This window comes from Lepidothrix coronata, unplaced genomic scaffold (genome assembly GCF_001604755.1).
Source record: "Lepidothrix coronata isolate B3197 unplaced genomic scaffold, Lepidothrix_coronata-1.0 Scaffold96, whole genome shotgun sequence".
Lineage (NCBI taxonomy): Eukaryota > Metazoa > Chordata > Aves > Passeriformes > Pipridae > Lepidothrix > Lepidothrix coronata.
The window spans coordinates 3342367-3368101 of record NW_016690276.1 but is presented as its reverse complement, the minus strand read 5'-3'; the positions used below and the strand labels follow the sequence as shown (position 1 = coordinate 3368101).

Here is a 25735-nt window from a genome sequence, read left to right as displayed (position 1 = left end):
AAGCAGCCCGACACCGTGGCGGGGACTGAGCAGCAGGACGGCCCCCTCCGGGGGCTCCCGCCGCGGGGGAGCGGCGCCTGCCCCGTCCGGAGCCGCGGGGGCTCCGCCGCGGTACCGCCCGCCCCGTGTCCCCACCGCGGCCCCCGGGGAGGGGCCGGGCGGGCGCCGCTCCCGCCCCGCAGAGCCCCAGAGGCGGGGGAGGCGCGGCGGGGCTGCGCCATCCGCGACACTCGCCGCGTCCCGCCGGGATGGAGATGCTGCTCCCACGCGCGGCGGCCCCGACGAGCTTCGCCGACGACGTGCTGAGGGTATTCGGGGCCAACCACAGCCTGTCGGCCGCGCAGCTCTCGGCGCTGCTGCACCAGCTGGGCGCCGCGCCCGCCCTGAGCTCCGCGCTGCCGCTCCACCACCTGCACCACAACCAGGTACCGCGGGGGCTGCGCCGGGCGCCGCGTTCGCTCCGCGGCGGCGGCGGCGAGGGCCCGGCTGGGAACGCACGTCCAGGAACGAGGGCGCCGAGCCGGCTCGGCAGCTCCGTAGTGTCTTAAATCTCGCTTGCCGTCGTGTTTCCTCGTGTTGAAGCCGGGAAAGAGGGAGGGAGGGAGGGAGGAAATGTCTTAAGAGGCGCTGGGTCCGGGATTCGGGCAGAGGTACCGGTCTGCTGGAGAGAGCAGCTTGCGGCAGGGGAGAAGCTGCCGTCCATCAGTGAACTGCTGCTTCCTGGCATAAGTTCTCCCTCCTCGTTGTTCAGCTCTTAAAGTAGCACTTTTCCTGGTTAAATAGCATCTGGACAACAGCAAAAAGTATATGAGAATCGGTTAGTTTTTCCCTCCGACAGTTGAATAAGCAGATCTTCAGGACTTGTTCAAAATACAATTGTCATGAGACAGCACAAACTCAATTATACAGACAGGTCTAGTTGTGTAAAGAAACTTATAAAGAAATTTTCACATCTTCCATCTAAGTTGAGTACAAAGTGTACACACATCGATTTACCTACCAAAAGCTTTTTTAAACTGATGTTTAATTTACTATCATTGGAATATTACTTTTCATGAAAATATTTTTCTCTGTTTAGTGTCTCCATTCAAAACTCAGATCTCATGGCTACTTTTAAAGTGTGTTTAATTTCACATATCTTAGTGTCCCAGACTAAGTTTGTTTCCCTGAAGGAGAATTTTGATACTAGTGGAGATTTCCATGTGCTCAGAAATCAGGGACACAAAGTCACAAAAATGAAAGGAAAGTAGGAATGACTGTTTGGTCTGGTTTGATTCCACTTCATAATAAAGAGGAATGACTCTAGGACCTTGAGAACTGTTTTTTAACATTTGGAGTAGTAGCTCCTTTTCTTGTTCTGTGAAGGAGATGAATCTTGGATAACTTCCCTTTGTCTTAGAAAGGCTTCAGCGGGAATTAACACCACTGAAATCAATGTAGTATTGAGTATAAGCATAGCAATATTTGCAGGACTCACTGCTTTCAAATCTCACAAATTGAACACTGTTCCAGCACAGTGTGTTAAAAACATAAACATTCCCAGCCACACATGCTAAATACAAGTTTTCAGTGTTCAATATGGCTATGAAAAGGAGCTTTCTTTAAAAGGGCATAGAAATGGGCAGATTCTTCAGTCCTTCAGGTTTTCCCTCTGCAAAAGCACGTAGCTCTCGTACGCAGGCTTTGGCACAAGGTATAGAGGAAAAAAAAAGTAATGCACTTTCTTATTACTAAAGAGGCATATTCCTAATAAGTAATACGAAGTTCAACAGAAACAAATTTTTTTCACAGGCTTGTTCTATTTGTGTCCACGTTGAATAATATGTAGGTACCATACTGAAATGTGTATACTTTTTTTGCTGAGTTACTTGTATTCTTTCTTAAAATTGACCTTACAGCTGCTCCATCAGCTTGTACCACTAAAGCAAGTGCTTTTTTCCTCCTGACCTTTGATCCCTCATGGATGTTAGGTATGTCCATGACTTTAGGCAGGTGGTGCATGCAAATGCATACTCATACCAAGTAAATCCTATGTGATTATTTTTAAACACTGTGAGTCTTTGTGCTTACAAGTTGATGATTTTGAGTGTCTACTGGTTATGACAGAAGCCATGAAGTGACCTAATCTAAAGTTGGAAGGTATCAAAGACCTAAGCTCTACTGATTCTCTACAGAGGAAAGTGAATACCTCTGGAGAATGATTCAGGTCTTTCTCAAGTAGGCTGAATCCATTCAGGCTGCATAAATATCTGCTGTAGGAAGACACAGGGTTTATCTTAGACTTTAAGTTCACAACTTCTGTGTCTAGAGCTAATGGGATGATTTCTAGGCCTTTCTTTGAATCAAGATAACACACCCCTGCTCTTGAGAGTCTCTCAGCCAAACCTAAAGGAATTTTTAGTGCAGAGCTGATCCATAAGGGACAGGTGATAACAGCACCTGGCAAGAAGGAACAGCCTCTGTAAGTTTTATCCCAGCATTAAAGTTTTAATGTTTCATTCATAATAATTTTGGTAAGCATATTAATCTCATGAGAAGATCTACAAGAAGCTGATCCATTTTCTTTTTCAGATTTTTCATTTTTCAGATTGAAAGTCTGGATGTGTAAGCCAGAAGAAGATGGATGCTTGTTTTCTGTTTTTCTTTGATACTAGGTTGACTTGAAAAGATAAGGAGAAAAGAAAAATGATTTAATTTGTTGATGATGGTGTTTGAGCATATACTGATGTAGGCATTTATGGTAACTTGTGAAGATATTGATTTTTTTTTTTAGTTTAGGAGGAAAAAAGGCACACTTTTTGAGTACTCTTGGAATTTTACATTTAACTCTCTCAAATTTCTTATGCTTTTGGTCTCTTCTTTTCTTCCATCATGAATTTTTGTAATTCTTTTTATTGTGTGTTTATATTTTCTTTGCTCTTCAATTTTTCTGTTATCACCTTTTCTTAATAGGTAAGCTCAGGCTTCTTGTCAGAGAAATAAGTAGTAACTGAGCAAACTCAAATACTGGTCACATTTTCCTGTGGAATTCCCACACATTTGAGACCTACTTACAGGTTTAAAATTAGCAATTGCAGTCTCATAGTTGATGACTTGGTTATGCGCTCTGTATTTTACATTATTAGCAAGATGTAAAAGCATGAAAGCATACTTAATCTTCTGTCATTGGATTCACTGTAGTATGGTAGCCATATATGTATGCCAAAGGATTAAATGACATGCTCAAAATTTTTGGTCAAAAATGCATGGAAGGCAAATGGTCATTGAAAAGAAAGCTTGTTAACATCACCTTTATTTTGTGCTTTGATGTACTCAGTAGGTGCTAAAATCATGCTCCTGTTTCCTTCTTTGACTTTCCTAAATCTATATTTATGCCAGTCCAGATGTTATAGCTGAATACTGTGTTTTAATGTGATGCATCTTAATTTTTAAACAAAACATTTGGACAAAATGAAATTAAAATTTTTATTAATATTCATGATCAGTTATAATTAATTTTCATCTCAGGATGAGTCAAAATCTAGTAACTTTAGTATTTCAGATAAACTAGAACCAGGCTAGTATCTGCTTTGATTTTTTTTTTAATAGTGTTCCACTAGTTAAAACTCATGTTTTTTGAAGGAATGGAGAGTGTGACTTAGGCTCTTGATCCAACACCATGATCTGATGTTGCCTGATCAGTGAGGCTAAATAGGCTTAGTTGTTCTACCCTCTAAGTGTCTTATTTCTACAATATGTTCAGCAAATGTCAGCACTCAAGGACAGTTTTCAGGTCCCAGCATGACCAGCTGCCTTGAACATGGGGTGTGTGTGAAATCCCTAAAGTACACAAGTGCATTCAAGCAGCTTCATCTCCTTTGACTCCTTCTCATGGAGTGTTGCTTATTGAAGGAATGATCATCTCATACCATCCAGTTCTTAGCTGTGTGACAAAAAGTTGTCACCACGTCAGCATTAGATGATTTAATTTATTACAAGTAAGTTGAGGAAGACATAGTTGTATGTCTCTATTTTGCCTTATCCAGGGTCAGACTAAGTTAAAAAAAAAAACAAACAGATCAGATAGGCATTCGCTGCATTCTTTCTTTGCTATTGCTACTGTGGAACCCATTGCTCAGCCTAGGGCTGGGCTGGTATTTAATCTAGCAACATCTAGAAACTGCAGTCCAGGATGCTGTTGGGTGTTTAAGTACTTCATATGTGGAATGCTACAGATAAAACAGGCAGAGCAACGATAAGAACATGGCAGAACACAGGGACTGATGCATTTACAAGAAAGTTGTTACTGTCATATTTTTTAATTTTTCCAGTTAGAGGAATCCCATACTGGTCAATCATTTTTGGGAAAGCCTTAACAGGATAAAAGTAAGCATGTTTTTGAATAACCTAGTTGATGGTTTAATTTTTTCTAAGTCTGAATATTTTGTAATTGTGTAAATCCTACTGATTTAAGTCCTTCCCAACTTTGATGAAAGTGTTTTTAAAAACATTTTCTTGAAAGTTCAGCACAATCTTGTTATATCTTTTTTTGCAATTGTTTACTAAACACTGAGTGACAGTAATATTACAGCCAGTCCCCTCACCTGATCGCTGTAATAAGTCTTACTGAATAGCAGGGGATAGACATAACAGTAGACTTGGTGAGTCAGGACATCGTTTTCAGTCCCCTGTTCTATGAGGCTAAATTTTCTTTCTGCTGAGATCATCTGTCAGTCTTACAAAATAAATACTGCATGTTTTTACAGCAGCGTGGCTATGTTAATGTATTTATTTATCCTCCAAAGATAAATGCAGAGTTCTGCAGTGTGCAAACATGCATTGCTCCAGTTCAAGAATTCTAATAGATTCAGTCTTTTAATTAATCCTTTAATTGTGCTAGGGAACTCATGCAAGCTTGCTTTTTAGCTCTTGGATGTATGTAGGAGTTTACTGAGAGTATGAGATGACTTATAACAATGAATCATTTACAAGAATCATTATCCTCTAGGTTTGTCCCTGATCAAAATAATAATAGTAATTAAATAAAATGCTGTTTCTCAATTTCACATGAAAGAGCTCTTGTCCAATGGTATTTCTCACTTACATGTTTGTATTAGGCAAAGTTACAAGTCTCAAGTTTACTAATTCATGCTGTGTCTGATTTATTTTCTCTCCATATATTTTCTTATCTACAACATTGTTTGGATTTTTGTGAACTAATGTTAATACTAATGTATTGGTGTTTTAAAATACTAATAATTCATTCTGTATTTCTAGGAATGAGATAGTTAAAGGTAATTTCTCTTTGAGATAGTTATGTTATAAATTCTTAGCTCTTGGTGGCTTGTTTTTTAAGGGCTTTTCACTGTAGGTTCCAGGAATGGCTCTATGAGCCAGTAATAAGCACCATACAGAAACTATTCCTGTAGACCACAAGTATTCTCCTTCTGTTTCACTGTGGGCGTATTAGCCATGTATTTTGAATTATTCCATAATGCAGCGTTAACAGGAAAATGATATAGCACATAACCAGTTTAGAAAGCTCCAGAGTTTTTTGTATTGGTCTGTAAAAGACTGTATCTTCAGTGATGATTTCTTTGTGCATTACTCCATTGAGATTAAATGGAACAACATGTTTTAAAGCAAAAAAGCCTTCTGTTATCGAGCTGTATTTATTTTATATGTGTTACTTCTTTGACATTAGCATTGATGTTGAAAGATGAAATTATATGTACTTCACTTCTCTATATTTGAGTCTTCAGGGTCTCATGGCCTTAACAAAGTTTATAATTCTGTTTAAGGTCAAGCATGTATTTGAGTGCTTTGCTATGCTGGGTCATTAAAGAGGAAGGATAGAAGTATCCTGGATGTAATTTAGCCGAAGTTGCTTGAATTGGCCTGCATGTTCTTTTCCTCCAAGCTTAATCAAAAAGAGTCACTTTCAAGTGATGTGCACATGCTTTCAGTTTTTGGACAGTATTACAAAATTATTTATTAACGGAAACGGAAGTTGAAGTAAATGACTCGCAGTTGCTTAAGCTTGTCTCTAGAAGGAAATCGCTTCATAAATAATAATGCTGAATTATTGGAGAAGTGCTATGGAATCTGAAGGGTAGCAAAACTGAAAAGAGCAGGGAGGGAACATTTGTTTTTATTTTGCTAAGACTTCAAGTGCTCTGCTTTTGCAACTGAGATTTGCTACAGGGAGAGTTATGCTGTAATTGATGTTTCCTATAGAAGGAAAATATTTGACTTTTTTTGGTCCCAAGACTTAACCTTGGTGTGTGTTTGTTGTGCAGCAATAAGCCAAATCGCTTTTGTTGACATTCAAAAAGAGAACACTTTTTCCTTATTATTGTAGGAAATAAAGGACATGAATTAACAGAAAGGGTTAGGTGAAAGACTTCCACAGTTTGGAACATTTCATATAAAACCACTCAATTTTTCTGTAGATGTATGTTTTACAATATTTCTTGGTCTGTATTTTATCTTTTTGGTTGAAAGTGACAAGCACAGGAACCAGCCCTGCCCTGGCCTGGTTTAGCACTGCCAAGTACGTTTATTGTTGACCCATCAGACACTGTTATATCCCAAGCTGAAGGCAAAGTGAAGATCCAAAGTAGGAGTGTATCTCATTGGAGTGCAGGAAAGCTCTGCAAAACAATGTTTGCTCTTAACAGTTATTGCTGTAAAATGAATGAAAAATGTTGAGTGCTGCTAAGCTTTAGACCATTTTTAAGCACTTAATTGGGGGAAATAAATAAGAAGTGTTGCTGTAACACAGAAGTGGTCACTTGCATGAATAAACTGTCACTGAATTACCAGTCATTTTCTGACCTACTCTGTCACTGAGGCTTTGAATGTATTTATTCTGCTCTTAAATGTAATTATTTTGTAATTACATACTATTTTATTTACTTTGAAGCTATTTTTCCAAATAAATTTTAGGGTTTAACTGTCCTGGTTCATAGGGCATAAGATTTGCAAATGTCTCTTTAAAATATGTTGTATTGATTTCTGGTTTATTTTAAAATACTTTGAATCATTTCTGCGTCACATTAAGCAATCAAAATGCTTTCATGCACAGTATACAAACACTGCATAGACTTTCTTAAAAATGCACTACAGTATTTTCATTTAATTCTTGGATTTCTCAGTGTATGAATTTTTGGGTTTGCATTAATGTATTAAGTTGGCAAAATTCCTTTTTGTTTCAGTGCTTGACTGGTGAAGAAATTTTTTCTTTGCATGGGATACCAAACAACAGTCACATATCAAGTTCCAACTTCTCTACAATATGTCCTGCTGTTTTGCAACAGCTAATTTTTCACCCATGTGATCATCAGGAAAACTTTGAGGATACGTCTAAACCACATTCTTTACAAGGTTAGTTAATATTAATTAATATTAATACTGTGACTGGAGTGGGGTTTTCTTAGGAGAATAGTAAGCATTTATCTATACATAACAGGAGTGTCTTGTTCAAGAGGATATGGTTGTAAAGTGGAAACACAATATGCTGTTTTGGGTTAGCAGACCACCTAAACAAACACAAGGAGTCTCACTAACAGCTGGTTAATAGGAGAGAAGATTCCCATCTTCTCTCCTACAGAAGGGAAGTCTGTGCAGGTGATTTGCAGTGGGAAATCATCTAACTGGGATTTGCATGTATCATGGCAATACAAGGTTTACTTAGGGGGCTGCATTTGAGTGGAGATATTTGCAGGTGGGAGTCATGACAGCAGGGGAGCCAGCGATTGTTTTTGTGAGGAAAAATATTCCTTCCAAATTCTGACTCCTGCTTTCATGTCATCTTCTGTGATGACCCCTCCATGTGGAATATCATCACATGGCTAGGTAGCCTTAGTCTTCCTTCCTCCTATTTTTCTTACTTTATTTCCATATTTATTGTGCACAGAACTGTATGGTGCAGTAAAAAACAAAGGACGGGGAAGATTCAGCTGGTTAATGAAGTAACTTGTTTCACTGATAAGGATCAAATATAGAATGACTCATTGATTTGACTCAGTATCACAAATAAATTTACTACTCCAAGGGAGTCATCTGAATTAAACTTAAAAGTTAGGATTTTGGATGAGTTGGTGCCTAATGTCAGCATTTATGAGAAGAGATAGAAAAGTGCTTTTCGTAACTTTTGAAATACTAGCATTAATAACATTCTGATTAACATAGGTGATCATATTTATTAAGAATTAGAGGTAATTCCTAAATCTTAGCTGTGTCAGTGAAAGATTAGAATTCTACTTGAGTAATCACTGAAATCATATCACCAATTTACTATTGCTGTTCTAGATTGCTTGTAGCATATGAAGACACATATTGCCAAGAAGTCCATAATATCTGCACCAGAGAGTAGGATCTGTCTTTCTCTTTTTCTTTTGTTGGGGGGAACTGTTTAAGTAGGTTGTACATGGAATCCTTGACCTACAGTTAACCTCCTAAGCTATCTAGACCATCCCTCTTGTTTTTCTTTTATCCCTCAGGCTCAGAAGCAATGTCCAGTAGCCAGATAAGCAAGGCAGCCTTCTCCCTGCCCCTCCCTTGGCTGCAGTGCAAGAAATCTGCAAGGTCCATGTAAAGTATTTTAAACCACAAGGGTATGAGGCTGTGACACACAGTGGTACCTATTTTGAACAGAAATTCACAGGAAGGCCCAGTGCCAAATGCAGCTGTTGATTTATTCACACCCCCACCCCATCACAAAATGAATCTGTATTGCTACAGCATTGGCATCAGGTGATTTCAGTTACTGCCCATGAAGCAAAATCTTCTGTGCATGTTTATATCTGTGCTCATGTGAATTTTCTCCCCAGGGACTTCAGAAGACGATATACTGTCTTCTGAAATACTAATGGACAAGACGCACAGAAGAAACCTGTACAATGAGCTTTACAGAACAGCTACTTGAAATAAAAAATAAGTGCTGACGAAGCAGAGTAGAAGTTGGAAGGCAATATATATCACGTGTTTTTTCTTGGGATTTGTATAACTCATATCTAACCTAGCTGACCTTAGGGGCACACTCAAATCCTTCCCTAACTTGCTTCTCTGAAAGATAATAGGGAGAGCTGTATGAAATGCTGGAAGTTCCCAGTGGCATTCCTTCTGTCCAAGGTGAACATTTTCTGTGCTCTTTTCTTGACTTCTTTAGAAAGGTATTCATGCACTTTTTTCCTCTTCATCCTAGGCCAAGGCTAAGGAAGAGCCTGAGCCTGCTTGTTCTTATAAAGAGCAATGCTGAGCAATGGTGTTCTAAGGAGGCCATCTTACTTGCACTCCTGCAATTCTGTTTTTTAGATTTCTTGAGTCTTTGGGTATCTTGGCTGTCTCTTTATTGGGTCTGCAGTTCTAGAGACAGAAAGAATAATAGTAGTTGGCTAAAGCTGACTGCACCACCAGTCTCGGGGAAGAGAGAGTATGTGTTCAGAGTGCCCTGCTCTGGTATCTCAGATTTCTGAGATGTGTGGACTCATGAAGAACTTAGTGTGGATGGAGTCCTAGTGAATAAAATAATTTTTAAGACTGCAGTGCATACTGCATTGTGAAATACAATCTGCAATGCAGGAACTTCGGCAACATTGGTTATGTTGGAATTTTGTCACTTTTTTATTTTGTTAACTCAGTTTAAAATGTACATTTTTGCATAGAATATGTGTAGATGTCCATACACTGAACTGAAAGAGACTCATGCTTCTGTAGTAATCCCAAACTGTAAACAGTGGTTTGTGACTCCTGATGACATTGCAGACCTATTTGTCTATTATAAAGTTAATTTCGAAAAGATATTTGCAAGCTTAATTGTAATTTATTTTAATGGAAATTAAACTCCTGTGTAGCTTAGTGAATCTACCCATACCCAGTTGTGGTTTTTTCCTGCTCTCTGTGTGTCTCCCTCAAAACTGGCAAATTAATGTTCTAATTGGCAGTGTTACACCTTCTTTGAATACTTTAAATGTTTCTAATGTTTCTGTTCTTGACATAATATAAATGTCATTATATATAAAAATTGTGACACTCTACAAACAAAATAGAGCCATCCTGGTAGCAGGTGAGTAATCTAGTTTGTTGTGTTTTCCAGTTGTGTTCCAGAAAAGTAAGGCTGCAGATCTGATCTGTTAGTTTCTGCCGTGCAACTTCTTTACATACACACAAGCTTATAATGATGCAGCATTCTGGATTATACCAAATTGTTCTCATCTAGGCAGCGTGGTGTTGGCTCTGATTATTATTTGTGGTTAATTTTACAGACAAACCCTCTGTCTGTGTGGATAACTTTGTGGTTCTGTGGCATCACTTGAGGCACCGTTGTAGACCTCTTCAGAGCAACTTTTAAAGCTTTTCTCTGTACTCGCAGTGACTTGAAATGTCACTGGGAAAAACAGTAATCACGCATAGAGGCACGACTTTGTGATGCTTATGAGCAACAACAGCAACCACACCACACCTCTCCAACCTGTAATTCAGACTCCAGAATTATTATGGTATGGATTTGTGCAAGTCCTTGTGTCTGAACATGAAAAATCTGAGACTACGTTTATAGTGAAGGAAACAAAGTTATAGTGAACCCTGGTGCATATACTGCTTCTTAGAAAAAGTTTTCCCCATTGCGTACCTAAATTGTATGTCCTTCTTTTTGAACCTAGAACCTCTTTTTAAATGCACTTTCATTTCTCTATTATAATTGTCTCAATTATGAGCTATCTGTCACCCACCTGTTTGATAAGTGGTGATGGGCAGCATTTTCAGCCAGCAGAACTTCTTTGAATAAGAGAAGGAGGGAGGAGTGTTAGGAACTGAGATACCACTTCAGGGTGATTTGAAGGAGTCATCCATTATCAGGAAGGATTTTTGTATCTAGTACAGCCAAGACAGCAGCCTTCTAGTCTTGGAGTTCCTTAGAAGTAAATGGCAATTTATTTGGCATTAAATGGCAATTGACTCTGGGACTAGTGACAAGTTTTTTCTTATCATCTCTATGCTATAGCTACTTCAGTTATTAGCCTAAGCCTTAATTTTTACTCTTTATTTCCTGTACAGAGACCTGATTTATATTAGCAGCATATAGGCTAGCCCGTATATATATACTTATACTAGCACAGTTTCCATTTTTAATATGGTAGTCCCAGACAGTGTTTTCAGATATTTCCTTTCTGCAGGTGTGCATCTTAACTTCAGAATTACATATTTGTGAATTTTAATTTCAATCAAGGAACCACTACTTTTACTAATTCCATTTTTACAATTTAGCAATTAGAGAAATCACAAGCAGACTGAAGTGGGTGTTATACTAAAATATTTTGTACTTCTCCTTGTTTATCCACAGTTTGGGGATTTGGGTTCCTGGCTGTGACTATCATTAACTTGGCATCGCTTCTGGGATTGATTTTAACTCCTCTCTTAAAGAAGTCATATTTCCCCAAGGTTTTAACTTACTTTGTGGGCTTGGCCATTGGTACTCTCTTTTCTAATGCAATTTTCCAGCTCATTCCAGAGGTAAGCAAGGGGAATCATTATTTAGTTTGCATACTAGTTTCTAAAGTATATTAATTTTAGAAGCATGCTGCTGTGGGGTTCTGTGTGTGGGTTGTAGTCTCCAAAGAGTTTTGTGTGGGTTTCAGTGCCATTAGCTATGATCCCTTTCTGGGATGAGTCAGAGCCATCAAGATCTCTGTCTTATTGTTCATTGGGGAACAATGTTCATGGGCTATGCTGCCTTTAGACAGAAAGAGAAATGCATTGGATAAAATCGTAGTGAACTTTATTGGGCTACACTGTTAACATTTAATCCAAGTTTAAAAAATTTAAAGGATCAGGATCTTTCACAATTTCAGGTCATGGAAACTGGTGGTGGGTATAGAGACAGTTTTTATAATAAAGGGGTATCTGTGAGGTGTGGCATTTGTTTGTTTTTCTGGAAATATATTAAGATTACAGACTAATTTGCATTGCTTTTTTCTTCACTGTTAGGCATTTGGGTTTGACCCGAAAGTAGATAACTATGTTGAGAAGGCAGTTGCTGTGTTTGGTGGATTCTATATTCTCTTTTTTGTGGAAAGGATTCTTAAAGTGATATTAAAGATCTATCACCAGGTAATGAAACCTGTCACTAACTGAACAAGCCTTGCCTTAAAGTACCTGTCATATTTTATGAGATACTTGCTAGTTAAATAAAATGTGTGGGTTTTTTTCTATTTTATCTGAGGAATTCAGCCCTACTATGTGTTCTGATATAACTGTTTAAAATCCATATGAATAGGGGAAGCAACCTCACTTTTTTGAAGGAGTTATAAGCAGCACTGGGAATAGAATCCAGATGTGAGTGTGATCTGCTCTCACTGGAAGATGTTTCAGTTCCTCTCAATAGCCAAGTTGTTGCCATGATAGCTAAACACATCAGAAAAGGATGGAAATACCTAAGAGCTGGAGAGAATGGAGTCTGCCCATGGAGTCTCCCCTTTGGGCAGGAGAAATCCATGTGACATTTATACCTTTGTAGTCACCTGCAAAGTGTAACCATGCTGATAGGACCTGAATCTTTCCTTCAGTGACTTCAGCTCTGTGTTTCCCCATGCTCTAGTACACAGACCTGCTTTAGTGAACACTGCAGTTATCTCTTACCGCCCAGCACTCTGCTTTCTACCCATATGTCAGAGTACTTGTTTGTTGTGTACTCACGTCAGTGGGGCTGATTTTGTCTCGGAGAAGGGCACCTCAAAATTCTGGTCCTCTCTGCTCATTTCGTGAAAGAAAACTGTCCTACTCTTACCTCTCTTAAGGTTCCCCCTCCCAAAGTATTGCTGGTACTGAAAATTATGATGATCAACTGCCCCTTGTTGGTAATAGCTAAAAATAGAAAAACCAAATTTGTTACTGTTTATTTTTGTACACAATTGACAAAGGCTAATAAGATCTATTTGACAAACAACCATGAATAACTAGCAAATGTTGGTCACTTGTGGTTAGGAATTTGGCTTGGGAGGTTCTACATAAAGGTGTAAAAGTTAAAAATCCCACATGTATTCTAATTAGCTAAAAGTAAGAGATAAGTTAGGAACTTAGATACATTTGGAATTCATTGAAAAATTGAAATGTTTACTGCTGCTCATTTCAACAATCACTTGGTGTTGAAAACAAGGCAGCAAGAGTATGATGCACCCACCTTTCCCTTTTTGTCTCTATTTTCTTATGTTTGCTATTTTGCTTTTGTTTTAATTAGCTCCTACTTATTTGTTTGTCACCTAGACTGGCCATAATTACTTCGAAAATGGTGAAGAGAATCGTTCTCAGGATAAGACTAACCCACCCAAACCACTGTCATCCAGCAATGGGGGGGCGTGTTACGCAAATTCAGCCGTCATAGAGAGCAATGGAAATCTTGGTTTTGACAGCATCAGTGTGGTCTCAGCACAGGTATGAAAATTGTGTCTATTTTTTATTGTATTCCTGCCAATTATATAAGTGTATCTGAGGGGACAGTTAATATGAATTTTTATTACTTTTGTAAATTCTTGTAAACTTAGAGCTTATAATTTGCTTGAGCTCTACGAAAAAAATAATTGGGTTTTGGGGCAAGCTTACAAAAGCTGAATGATGCATTCAATTTGTAGCCAACAAAAAGGGCTATTTTATATCAGTATTTGAATGCATTGGACAGAGAGATGTATTTAATCAGATAATTTGGTTAATACTGATTTTGGTTTTTTGTTTTACTTTAAGAGTGATAGTGTATTTTAGTGTTGTGTGATCTCTGTGGTGTTCCTGATTATGTAAAGCTGTTAAGTGTGAGAACCTGATTCCTTTGAATAATACAGTAACTTAATACAAAAAACTAATACAGTAACTTTCATGCAGTATATTGTGAGCACTGCTTGTCATAATTCAGTATGTTTGGATACTATGAGAATTATGGATGTCATATGTTGAGACAGAAGCCATTCCTCCTGGTTTAAGTGTTATTATCTTTCAGATTTTTTCTCTGTATTTCTTTTTGTTTATTTTCATACTGCAAATACAACTTCCTTCTGTCTGAGAAGAAAATGGAAGTAGAAAGTTTTGTGTCTCTTTAGTCTTTTCCCCAGTGCAGGGAGGAGCAGTACCATTTCTTACTTATAAAAAATTAAAAACACATTAAAAAAAAATCTGGAATGTCCAAGGCAAACTTTTTTCATAGTAGAGATTTCTGGTTTACCACTCATGTTCTTTAGCCGGTAAGTTGGTTGTGGGGAGCAGAGAGGAGCAAGCAGGAGAGCAAGCCAGAGGCATGCCCTAACAGCCAGGAGAAAATATGAGAGTTCTGCATTGACCTTGCAGGCTCACAGGGCATTTGATGCACACAGTTTAAAGCAACAAAATTTACTTGTCCTTACTGTAGAAATGTCATGAAGTGTTTCAAAAACTAGGAGAAATATACTTAAAATTGTATGGGCACCAAGAGGGAATTAGTATTATGAGTGTCCCTAAGCTGTATTTTGTAGATTTATAAAACAAAAAGAAGAACACTTTGCTCTCTGCAGAGACAGTCAGCTCTAGTGTTATGGGTATTGTTTTTCTGTCCTGTACTATAAGTTACATCTGGACTTATTCCAGTGTTACCTTTTGGCTAGCCATCTGCTTATGCATAACCTAAACATAACAAAATCATACCGCATATTAGAATATTAAAATGCAACTACATAGGATTTATTTCTAACAACTAGTTTAGATGAGATTCTTGTGACCATGAAATATTGTAGGTCACCCCAAGATCCTTTGTGGAATACACATCTCCTTTTACATGCCGTCTTAAGAACTTAAAATTTCTTCTCTTCTACTTATTGTTCTTATGAAAATTCATGCCCTTCAATCTTTCTTTCTCTCCATTTCTGCAAATCCAGGAAGAGAATATGTTGTATTAAATCATCTTGAAAGTAACAGGGTAAAATTCACTCTGGAGCCAAGGCTGGCTGCAAGGAAATTTTGGTGTCAGATAACCCACGGCTGAATGTGAGCCCAGGTGTCCAAGAAGGCCAATGCCATCCTGGTCTGTATCAGAAACAGTGTAGCCAGCAGGACTAGGGAAATTGTTGTTCCCCTGTGCTCACCACTGGTGAGGCTGCCACTCTAATCCTGTGTTCAGTTTTGGGTCCCTCACTACAAGAAAGACATTGAGGTGCTGGAGAGTGCCCAGAGAAAGGCAACAGAGTTGGTACAGGGTCTTGGAGCACAAGTCCTATGAGGAATGGCTGAGGGAGCTGGGGGTGCTTAGCCTGGAGTAAAAGAGGCTCAGGAGGACCTTCTTGCTCTTTACAACTACCTGAAAGGAGATTGTAGCAAGGTGTGAGTTTCTTGTCCCCAGTGACAGGACAAGGGGAAACAGCCTCAAGTTGTGCCAGGAGAGGTTTAAATTGGATATTAGGAGAAAGTTCTTAACAGAAAGGATTGTCAGGCATTGAAACAGGCTTTCCTATGGAAGTGGCTGAGCCACCATCTCTAGAGGTATTTGAAAGATGCATAGATGTGGTGCTTAGGGACATGAATTAGTGGTGGACTTGTTAGTGTTAGGTTAGTGGCTGGACTCAATCTTAGAGGTCCAGCCTAATGATTCTATGATATTGTAGGTAGCAACAAAAAAAGCCATCATTACTCTTGTCCTCCTCCAGTGAGGTTCAAAGGGGCCAGGTAGTCTTCGGAGTCATTAGGGAGCAGGAGAGGGCCGGTGTGGCTGAGGTGTTTTGGGGCAGTTTGGTAATGACATGAGGGTAAGTCTGCATTCAACTTTACAGGCATATTTCTTTCTTAAATACTTTTAAGAAAGAAATAAAGAAGAAACCCTTTGGCACAAGCCAACACATACCTAAGAGAATTTTAATGTGTTCTCGTAATCTACTGCTTATTAAATAGGCCAAACAGCATCATCAGAAATCATCATGAAGTCTTTAAGGAGGGAATTTGAAGCCGACTGTGCTGAGGTGTGGTAACTGTTTTCAGCTGTGGGGATCCAGCTATATTGTCTCCTTTAATGCCAGAACAGATTGACTGCCAGAGTAAATGTTTAATCAGTCACTTACGTTCTGTTTTCACTTGAAGCAGTAATTGCAACCTTAGAAACCTCCTTTGTGCTCTACCCAAAGTTTGCATCTACTATGCGTTGAAATATGGCTTGACAACAGTAACTTTGAAGAAAAGTTGTTTCAGAGATGAATTGCTAAAATGTCTGTATTCTTGAGTGCAGAGTGTTAGAGTTGTATAACAAAACTTTACAGTGGCCTTTATTTATTCCCCAGAGTCAGTGTCAGGATTCCTTCTTGGTCCTGTGGGCATTTCTAGAGAATACGAAAGGAGATATCTGGTTCCTGTCTGAGGGAATCAGAGATGCATTAGAAATAGCAATAGTAATCTGAGATATCATGGGATAAAATAAGAGAGGCTCTGTATAATTTTTTAATTTTGGGAACAGAGAAGAGATCATTACTTTTAAAAAACCCTCTGTGTCTAGAAGAGGAAAAATACCAAGGACATCTTTGGTTTTCCATAAACTGTAGAGATACAAATACTACAGAACAGCATTAATAATTAATAAAAATTAGACCTGATAGTCCAGCTGGGTATTACAGAGTTCCTTAGCTGGCATATCTTCTGTGATGTCTGCTAAACTACCATGAAAAAGTGGGAATAGTCCAGCAGAGACAGACATTGTTAATTTTTTGCCTTGAAATCCTATATATTTGTAGGGTAATTTTGTCAGTAGTCTGCCTTATCTTTAACATGAAGAATAGGTATTACTTGTTCATCTTCTTCTATTGGACACGTGATCTAGTAAAGTTCAGAATATAAATCCAGACAAGCAATTTCATTGTACTTTATATGATTTAGAGAAGTTGTCAAGACATTATCTACAATAGATTACATGCAAGAATTATGATATTTCAGAACTACACAGTAAATGGCAGATAGCCATATATGTATTGCAGAAGCCTCTCAGAAACTGTTTCCTAGTTTTTAAATTACAGTTATTTCTGCATTTTGAAAGATTTGATTAAGAAAGTAATTTTTAGAATTAAATCAATACTAGTATTCTAAATTAAATCCAATTACTTAAAAAAAATACATAGATAAAAGAACCCAAACCTCAGCACTTTTCTAGAATCAGTTCCATTCTTGATAGACTCAACAGCTAATTCTTAATAGTATCTTCTTACTCAATGTTCATTTTTTTATTAGATGCATAGAAAGTTCAGCATGTATATTTGTAAATTATTTATTTCACTAAAAAGCCCTTCAGATTTTTGTATTTGTCGTACATACACACTGCTTTAGGCTGTCATTGGAATTCTCAGCTGTGCCAGAAAATGGGTCCTTTACCTAGTTCTGTGGCTAAGCCAGTTGTGCCATTACAGCCCTCAGAAAGCCATATGCACACACACGGCTCCCCCTAAAACCAGCTGTGCTTTGGCGGGAACGAACATAAACAAATATGTAAAAGTGACGTTTTTGCTCACCTGTATTATTCGCTCACTGTTTTCATTGCTCTTTCAGGAAGTTTCATCCTAATAAACTTTTTTTTTTATAAAACCATTCATTTTATAGAAGTGGTTGGCATTTGATGTGAGAATTTTTTGATAATTGAAAATTTTTACAGAACAAAACCATCACCTCTTTCTCATGTATAATAGAAGTCGATAACATGTCTTTTCAAAATACAATTTCCTGAGACTAATATTGCTGCTTTATCTGAAAATACTTGCTGTTGTTTGTGTGTATGTGAACAATGTTCTTTTTTATTAGAAAAAATGAGTTAATTGTTCAAATTAAAATCTGTGCATTGTCTCAAACTCCCTTTCCTCAGTGAAACTAGAAACACATGCAAGAAAGATGTGTTTTTGGCAGAAATTAGGATGATCTACAAAACAGTGCCTCCACCAGTTCATAGGCAGCTTGAAGGATGGTCACCAGGGAACAGAAAATAACATAAGAGAGCAGATCTTCAGCTCAGAGAGCTGGATGAATTGATGGAATTGGTCTATTACTCACTCATAAGTGGTCCTATCTCAAGCAGAAACAGTACAGGTACAAATTAATCACCTAAAAAATGTGATTGGCATTGCTTGTGTTGGATGAAATGTTGAGAGGAAAACTTTCAAAAACTAAAGGTAAGCATGTAGTACAAGTCTAAAACTACGTGTTTGAGTCATCAGGGAAACTCCCAATTTTTTAATATCATTGTTAATTTTTGCATTATGAAAGTATAATTTCAGAATTTCCTATGGACTGAATAGGAGCTGTAAGTGTGCTTTGTGTTAGTTTTGGCACTACTTAAGCAAGGCTTTATTATCTACGAGTTCCAGACAGTGCAATAAGCATCTGACTTGGAAATTCCCAACCTGAACTTTTGTCCTGTCCCAAGACAGCTCCTAATACAAGAATGTAGCCAGATAAGAGTCTGGTGAGCAAATCATGAGACAGTCCTTATTGATCTGTCATTAGAGATTTCGTAAGAATTTATTAATCATTGTATTTCCTTGTAGTTCAAAATTCAGTTGCCTGGTAGTATTTGCATATGGCAAAACTAAAACAATTTGCAATGTTGTTTTTAATAACAAAAGAAAATTTCTTGGAATACTCTGTGACCTTCTCATAAAGGAGAAAGAGGCATTCCTCTGCACCACTCTACTACAAGAGACTGATATGTGTATGGATGAGGGGAGAGCAGTGGATATTGTCTGCCTTAACTTTAACAACCTTTTTGACGCTGTCTCTCACAACATCCTCAGAGGTAAACTCAGGAAGTGTGGACTGGATAAGCACACAGTGAAGTGGATTGAGAATTGGCTGAATGGCAGATCCCAGTGGGTCGTAATCAGTGGCATGGGGTCTAGTTGGAGGGCTGTCACTACTGATGTCCCCCAGGTTTCAATATCAGGCCCAGTATTGTTTAACCTATTCATCAGTGGATGAAGAAGATGCCTCCTCAGCAAGTTTGCTGACGATACAAAGCTGGGAGGAGTGGCTGATACCTTAGAGTGCTGTGCAGCCCTTCAAAAGAACCTCGACACATTGGAGATGAGCAGAGAAGAACCTTCTGAAATTCAACAAAGACAATTGCAGGGTCCTGCACTTGGGCAGAATAACCCCCTGCACCAGCACAGGCTTGGGGTTGACCTGCTGGAAAGCAGCTCTGTGGAGAAGGACCTGGGGGTCCTGGTGGACAACAAGCTGTCCATGAGCCAGCATTGTGACCTTGTAGCCAAGAAGGCCAGTGGTATCCTGGACTGCATTAGGAAGAGCATTGCCAGTAGGTTGATGGAGGTGATTCTGACCTGCTACTCAGCCCCAGTGAGGCCGCATCTGGAGTGCTGTGTCCAGTTCTGGACTCCTCAGTACAAGAGAGACATGGAGCTCCTGGAGCGAGTTCAGTGGAGGGTGACAAGGATGATTAGGGGAGTGGAGCATCTCGCTTACGAGGAAAGGCTGAGGGAGCTGGGTCTGTTCAGCCTCGAGAAGAGACAACTGAGGGGACCTCATCAATGTATGCAAGTATCTGAAGGGAGGGTGTCAAGAGGAAGGATCCAGGCTCTTCTCAGTGGTGTCCAGCAATAGAAGAAGAGGCAATGGGAAGAAACTGATCCACAAGAAGTTTCATTTGAATATGAGGAAGAACTTCTTTACTGTGTGGGTGACCGTGCACTGGAATAGATTGCCCAGAGAGGGTGTAGAGTCTCCCTGACTGGGGATATTCAAGAACTGTCTGGACACAATCCTGTTTGAGGTGCTCTAGGATGACCCTGCTTGAGCAGGGAGGTTGGACCAGACAACCCACTGTGGTTCTTCCAAACCGATCTGTTCTGTGATTCTGTGATAAGTATCTCTGTAGGCACACAGATGTATGGATTACTGCTTATGTATTCCAGTAAGTGAGTGCTCATTAATGCCTTATAAGCAAATATTTTTTTTTAGTGGGGGAAATACTACAATGCTTGCAAATATCCTGTAAATACACTATGTGTGTACAGAAATTTAACAAAACGGATCACCAGAAGTTTTTAGGGGGGGTTGGTTTGTACTCACAGCTAAAATGGCAGTTCCTTTTATCTGCTTCAAGTTTTTCATTATTTTGTGGCACTACATGTATAAATTACTTCCACTTTGGGAGGAATTAGTGAGATCCCTGGAGTGTATGTGCATTGCAGTTTTATATTAGCCTGTTGATTTCATACTCTGAGCCTTTAACTTGCTCAGTCAGAATTATCCATTACTGTTTTTATTAAACATTCACTTTGTAGAAACTAATTTGAATAGCTGGATTTGACTATCGTTGCCCAAAATTAGAAATAAAGTTTATGGAATATCTGGATGTATCTATACTCGTGTACCTGGCTGTTATGCAGCAGGTGTGTCTCTGAGAGCATGATGTAGTGGCAGTTGTGTTTCAAATACAGATGCCGTCAGTCAATGTGATCAGATCCTTCTGACTGTACATGCTTAATAGTGGTGGCTGAGGAGGCTGTGAGGAGCCTTGAGACACTCTTTACCTGACAGGGACTCCAGAGAGACATTCAGACCACTATGGCCTGAACTGCTCTCTCAGCTGAAGGGCATTCAGATGAAGCTTTGTAGTCAGAAGGGTGATTGGGCCCTGCATGTTAACTTGTTGAAAAGGAAAACGTTTGGTGCTACTACTGCGCCTTTTGCTTCTTGGACCAAGCAATTTGAACTCTGTATGCAGCAGTGCTTTAGTTTATACTTGGCATTCATTTAAAGACAGGAGCATGATTTGTTGGCTTCTTTATTCAGTGGTTCATGTAATTGCTTTATTGTGTTATTTTTTTCCCAGGAAGAAGTCACCCAAAGCAGCTTATGCAAGTGTCTTAATGGGCGTCCACTGTCAAAGATTGGGACCATTGCTTGGATGGTAACACTGAGTGACGCCGTACATAATTTCATAGATGGTTTGGCTATTGGTGCTTCTTTCACTCTGTCTCTGCTTCAAGGGCTTAGTACCTCCATAGCCATCCTGTGTGAAGAGTTTCCTCATGAATTAGGTAAGGAACTTCATGTTGTTTACTGTGGAAATCGCTGTTGTAGGAGGTCGTGCATAGATTGAAAGAAAGTTTAGACAAATTAATCGAAAAAATATTCATCAAGAAGTCCCAAGCATCAAAATACACATCTGGCACAGGAAGTTCCCTAGTGCAAGTGGGTGGAAGCTGAGACTGTATATTGGAAAGGTGTTAATTATCTTGTTCATATATATATTGCATACACTGTTGTATTAATTAATTTTAAAAACAAAAATCATTGTAAGTAGGTGTGTGTTCCCATGCTCTTAGCTCAGTCTTGCATCACCTACTTATTTAGAATGTATCAGTTTCCTTAGTATTGAAGGGAAATCCTCATCATGTACTTGAATGAAGAAAAACAGCAGGGAGTTATACAAATCATGTATTTTCTTCAGAGTTCCTTTGAAATCAGAAAATAACCACAATATCATTTTCTGAAAATGGTTTTCTCTTTTTTTTTTTATTCTTTTAGGGGATTTTGTCATCTTGCTTAATGCAGGAATGAGTACTCGACAGGCTCTGTTTTTCAATTTTCTGTCTGCATGTTCTTGTTACATTGGATTGGCTTTTGGTATATTAGTAGGCAACAACTTTGCTCCTAACATCATCTTTGCTGTAGCTGGTGGAATGTTTCTGTACATCTCTCTGGCAGATATGGTGAGTTATAATTTCATTTTCAGTTATTTTTTTATCTGCAAGAAAACAAAGATTTCACTAAGTCTTTCCAGTACTAGAATTTAGTACTTTCTTGCTCTCATAACAGTATCATCTAATTATTATTACTATTATTAGATGTTAAATCAGCAATTATACCCTTAGTGGGGGTGCACAAATAGTTATGTTTGTTCATGAAACATGGAACTCTTTCACTTCACAAATATGGCTCATCACATTATTGCTAAAAGGAGTTTTAGACAGGGACAAGCTTTTCATGAACAGTTTCATCAAAGAGTAAAAAGTGTATAAATACGTTGTTTCAGCATTTTAAAGTGTCAGAGTATTTCAGCTTATCTTTAAAAGGTTCATTTTTCTATTTAAACCATATTGTGAAAGAAAAGCAGAAAAAAGAAAGGTAAACACAATGAAGTTAAGTATTAAGTTTTTAGTTGAATGAAAGGTGTTTTGTAATCACTGTGATAATTTTCAGGCTGTTTAGCTGAAAAACCTGATTTAAATTCTGTTCTGGTTTAAATTAAACAGTGACAGCCCAGTTTCAAGGTTCAGACTGAAAAACTTGCTGAGCTCTATGCAAAAGAGTCTGTCTATCATTTATTTTTCAAAGTATGCTAGAAGATATAAGCAAAAGAAATGGTGCTAAGATCCAAATAGGATTTAGACACTGGGAAATAAAATCTGGATTCACAGGCAGTTAGCAATATTCCATAATTTCCTCTTATAATGATGTTTTGTCTCAAAATGAAAGAGGTCTTTCAAGAGTTTTAAGTTTTATTATGTTTAATTCAGTGTTGTAAGAACAGATGCAGCAGGTGAAAAGGTGTTTACACCTGCTACATAAGAATTCATTTGAGTGTAGAATTGGAAGAGTGAAGCCTGAATTTGAAAAGATTTAAGTCCCCAGTTTGTTTCTATGTGTGTTCAAGAGTTGTCATGTAGTTATAGTGACCATTCCATTAAATGCTATTATAGTTTAGGAAATAGCATAGAATTTAAGTAATACCCTAGAATTAAAGAAACAATATAAGTAGTTTATTTTATAAGTTTGTAGTACCTCGATTGCTAATGCTTTTCATTTAATTTCACTCTTATATAATGAACAGTAATGTACTGAACTATGATGTGTAAAATTCATGGCATAGATTTAGAGTGGCTCAAATTTGTTATTAATCCATCAAAGTAGGTAACATTCTTTTATCTGTTTTTCTATTCTCTCTGTTCCTCTCTGTCTCTCTCCCTGTCCCCTCTTCTCCCCAGTCTCTCTCTCTTTTTATAGGTTTTTGGATTGTATCAGTTACCTATCTGAATTTTTCTTCCCCCTGAAAAGTCTGAAATAGGGTATTCAAGTGCTCTGTACAGAGATCTGGCTTTCTGCTTTCTGTTATGATTTTCACACACTTCTGGTTTGCTTGTCCAGAAGCAGGTAGGATTAACTGGAATGTCATTCCTTCCTCATTCTTTTTGCTGTGTCCTTTCCTTCCAGCATTGGCATATCCCACCTCTGCCAATAGGATCACTGTGAGGTGAGGCTGTGGGCAGGTGAGAATGTGTACACTGAGGTGTGTGCACAGATGAGCCTTGTTGTATGGCATGAAGCTAATCTGGTTTGTTGCCATTGCCTCTTGTGCAAGAGTATTACAGAGCTCTGGAACGATTTCTGGGAAGGTTTGGCCACTTCCCGCTAACCTTAACCTGTTCTTCAAGAATTGCGTTACCTTCAATGGCTGTTTTTGTGTTGTGAGATCAAAGAAAGATACAATTTCTGAGTCACCTAGCCTGGAGGTTTCCAAACTAAGACTGAAATTAACTGTCTTCATTGCATTCTGGTTAGACTACTCCCAGCAGAACAGAAGAGAAAGTTTATTTGAGTGCGTTTGTCGAAATCTACTGTAGTTGATTTTATCGGCAGCAAACACATACCCTGAATCATCCCATGCAGGGAACTTCTTGCCTGTGCCCTTCTGCCATCACCTCAGAGGAAGTACATTTGTTTCTGCAGTCAGCAGCGCAGCAGTCATCCTTTGCTATTATGTTACCATTAAGATGCATGTTACAGAATGAAGACTTCCTTCATTGCTCTGTAATGTAATATTGCATGTGTTAGCACCACTTTCACACCAGTCTTCTTTCTTCCTTGCTTGACCTCAGAAGCCCACCAGACTTTCTACACGTAAAAGGTTTCTTATTTCTGAGGCATTGTCTATGTTTTCATCTTCACTTCTTTTGCCTTTACATAAAGCAAAAGAAATTCTGATCTTCCACTTCCTGAAGAAGGGTTTCTCTGTTTATACTAGTGAAGTAACGCAACATTTAGTAATACAAGGGCAGCTGCTCCTAGCAACATATGAACCAACAACTGGAACCTAGGAGACTGCTGGAATCACAAAGGGAAAATTTGCATGAGAGATAACCGGGTGAAATCTCAATAGAGAGGAACAAGGCACCATTTCATTTCACCGTCCTTGGTGGAGTAGGTTTTCAGGGTAATTAGGGTGACTTGTTCCTGTGACTGCCTTCATGCTCTGTTAGTTCTAATACACAGTCCGAAGTAGCAGTGTTGTTCAGTTCTTAATGCCTTAAATGAAGCACACTACCACGAGATGGCAATACTTACCTAAAAATATCCTTTTTTTTCAGTTCCCAGAGATGAATGATATGCTGCGGGAGAAAATGACAGGAAGAAAGATGGATCTTACATTCTTCCTTATTCAGAATGCTGGTTTGCTAACGGGGTTTACTGCTATACTGATGATCACCTTGTATGCAGGAAATATTGAGCTGTGATAATGCAAGTGAAAATGGAATCATTACTGAAGACATGAAGTAAATTGCAAATGGAAGACACTTGAAATCCATAAAGGGACATTCATTAGTGACAAGTCCCATCCTATTCCTCTTGCCCCAAATACAGGAAGTTCTTCTTTAGGACTTGCAGTCAATCCAAATAGCAGGAGCTGTCAGCTTCCGTACAATGCCAAAAAAAATGCTAGTATTTTTATTTCTACTTAAAATTATCAGACATATCTGAACTGTCACAGAGAAGGGATGTTACTTGGCCAGTAGAATTATGCAATACATGCAACTCAGGACCAACTGAAAGCTGAGGTGTACAGGGAAGATGTGTATTTAAAAGAAAATAATAGAGTTTCATATCCTTTTTTAACTGTGATGAAGGCAAGCATTTTCAATTTTCATGACTTTGGTGCAGAATTTGTCTGTGTAACATCCCCTTTCCCCATCCAAAAAAAAAAAAAAATCGAGTTATTTCAGAGTAGGTACTAATGAAGCTAAGATTTTTAATTACTACTAATTAACACTGGAAGGAAAGATACCAGTTCCTGCTTTTGATCTTCTCTCTTTATAAGTGCACTAGGGAATTGTTGATTTATTTTGAGAACCACTTTTTTTAATTAGAGGGAACCTGTGTTAAATTTATGACTTTTATCAACTCCATAATATTTTAGAAACATTGAGTATTTTAAAATGTACAAGCATTTTGTGTTTATGAAAATAATAAAATTTTACAATTAAGTTTCACAAATATTCTCTTTAAAAAAAGCGGTATTTTAGTTTCACAAAGCGGAATTTAGAAAAAAATCTTGCTAAAATCAACATTCCAGTAAGCTTTTTTGTAATTTGAATAATTTCCTCATGTGCAGTTGAGTGGAAGTAAGTGATAATAAAATATACAAATTCTTATCACAATCTGTTGCATGTGACCTTTCTAAAATCATGCTTATATGTATGAGTTCTTCTGAAATAAACAATTCATCATCTCTAGTGTTACAGGATGTGCACAAGGAAATTCATAAAAAAATATAGTCCATTTCAATCACCACTTTGCTTTGAAGGAAATGTTGTTATTCTCTAGTAAGTTACTTTTTTCATTGATTTTTAAGCAAGTTTTACAGCTTCAAAGAAGATACTATTTTTTGATGTATTTCCTGGAAGGGACAAATATTTTATTTTTAATTCTCTATTAAAATATATTTTCTACCAGATAAAGGATTTATTTTAATATTTTA

General features: G+C 38.2%; 1 protein-coding gene across 2 annotated transcripts; it reads left to right on the top strand.

Annotated features, from left to right (window-relative positions):
• The first annotated feature begins 218 nt into the window (after positions 1–218).
• On the top strand, positions 219–25415 carry SLC39A8 (solute carrier family 39 member 8). Of its 2 annotated transcripts, XR_001876053.1 has the most exons (9): positions 219–425; positions 7197–7365; positions 11324–11493; positions 11968–12090; positions 13243–13410; positions 20810–21017; positions 21508–21692; positions 22968–23133; positions 24348–24458. XR_001876053.1 is itself a non-coding variant. In XM_017822253.1 (8 exons), the coding sequence occupies exons 1-8, from the start codon at positions 249–251 to the stop codon at positions 24492–24494; spliced, it is 1347 nt and encodes a 448-aa protein (XP_017677742.1). In that variant the 5' UTR covers positions 226–248; the 3' UTR covers positions 24495–25415. The 2 variants fall into 2 exon arrangements, 1 of the variants encoding a protein (XP_017677742.1); XM_017822253.1 differs by lacking the exon at positions 22968–23133 and having other exon boundaries at positions 226–425; positions 24348–25415.
• Positions 25416–25735: the final 320 nt, after the last annotated feature.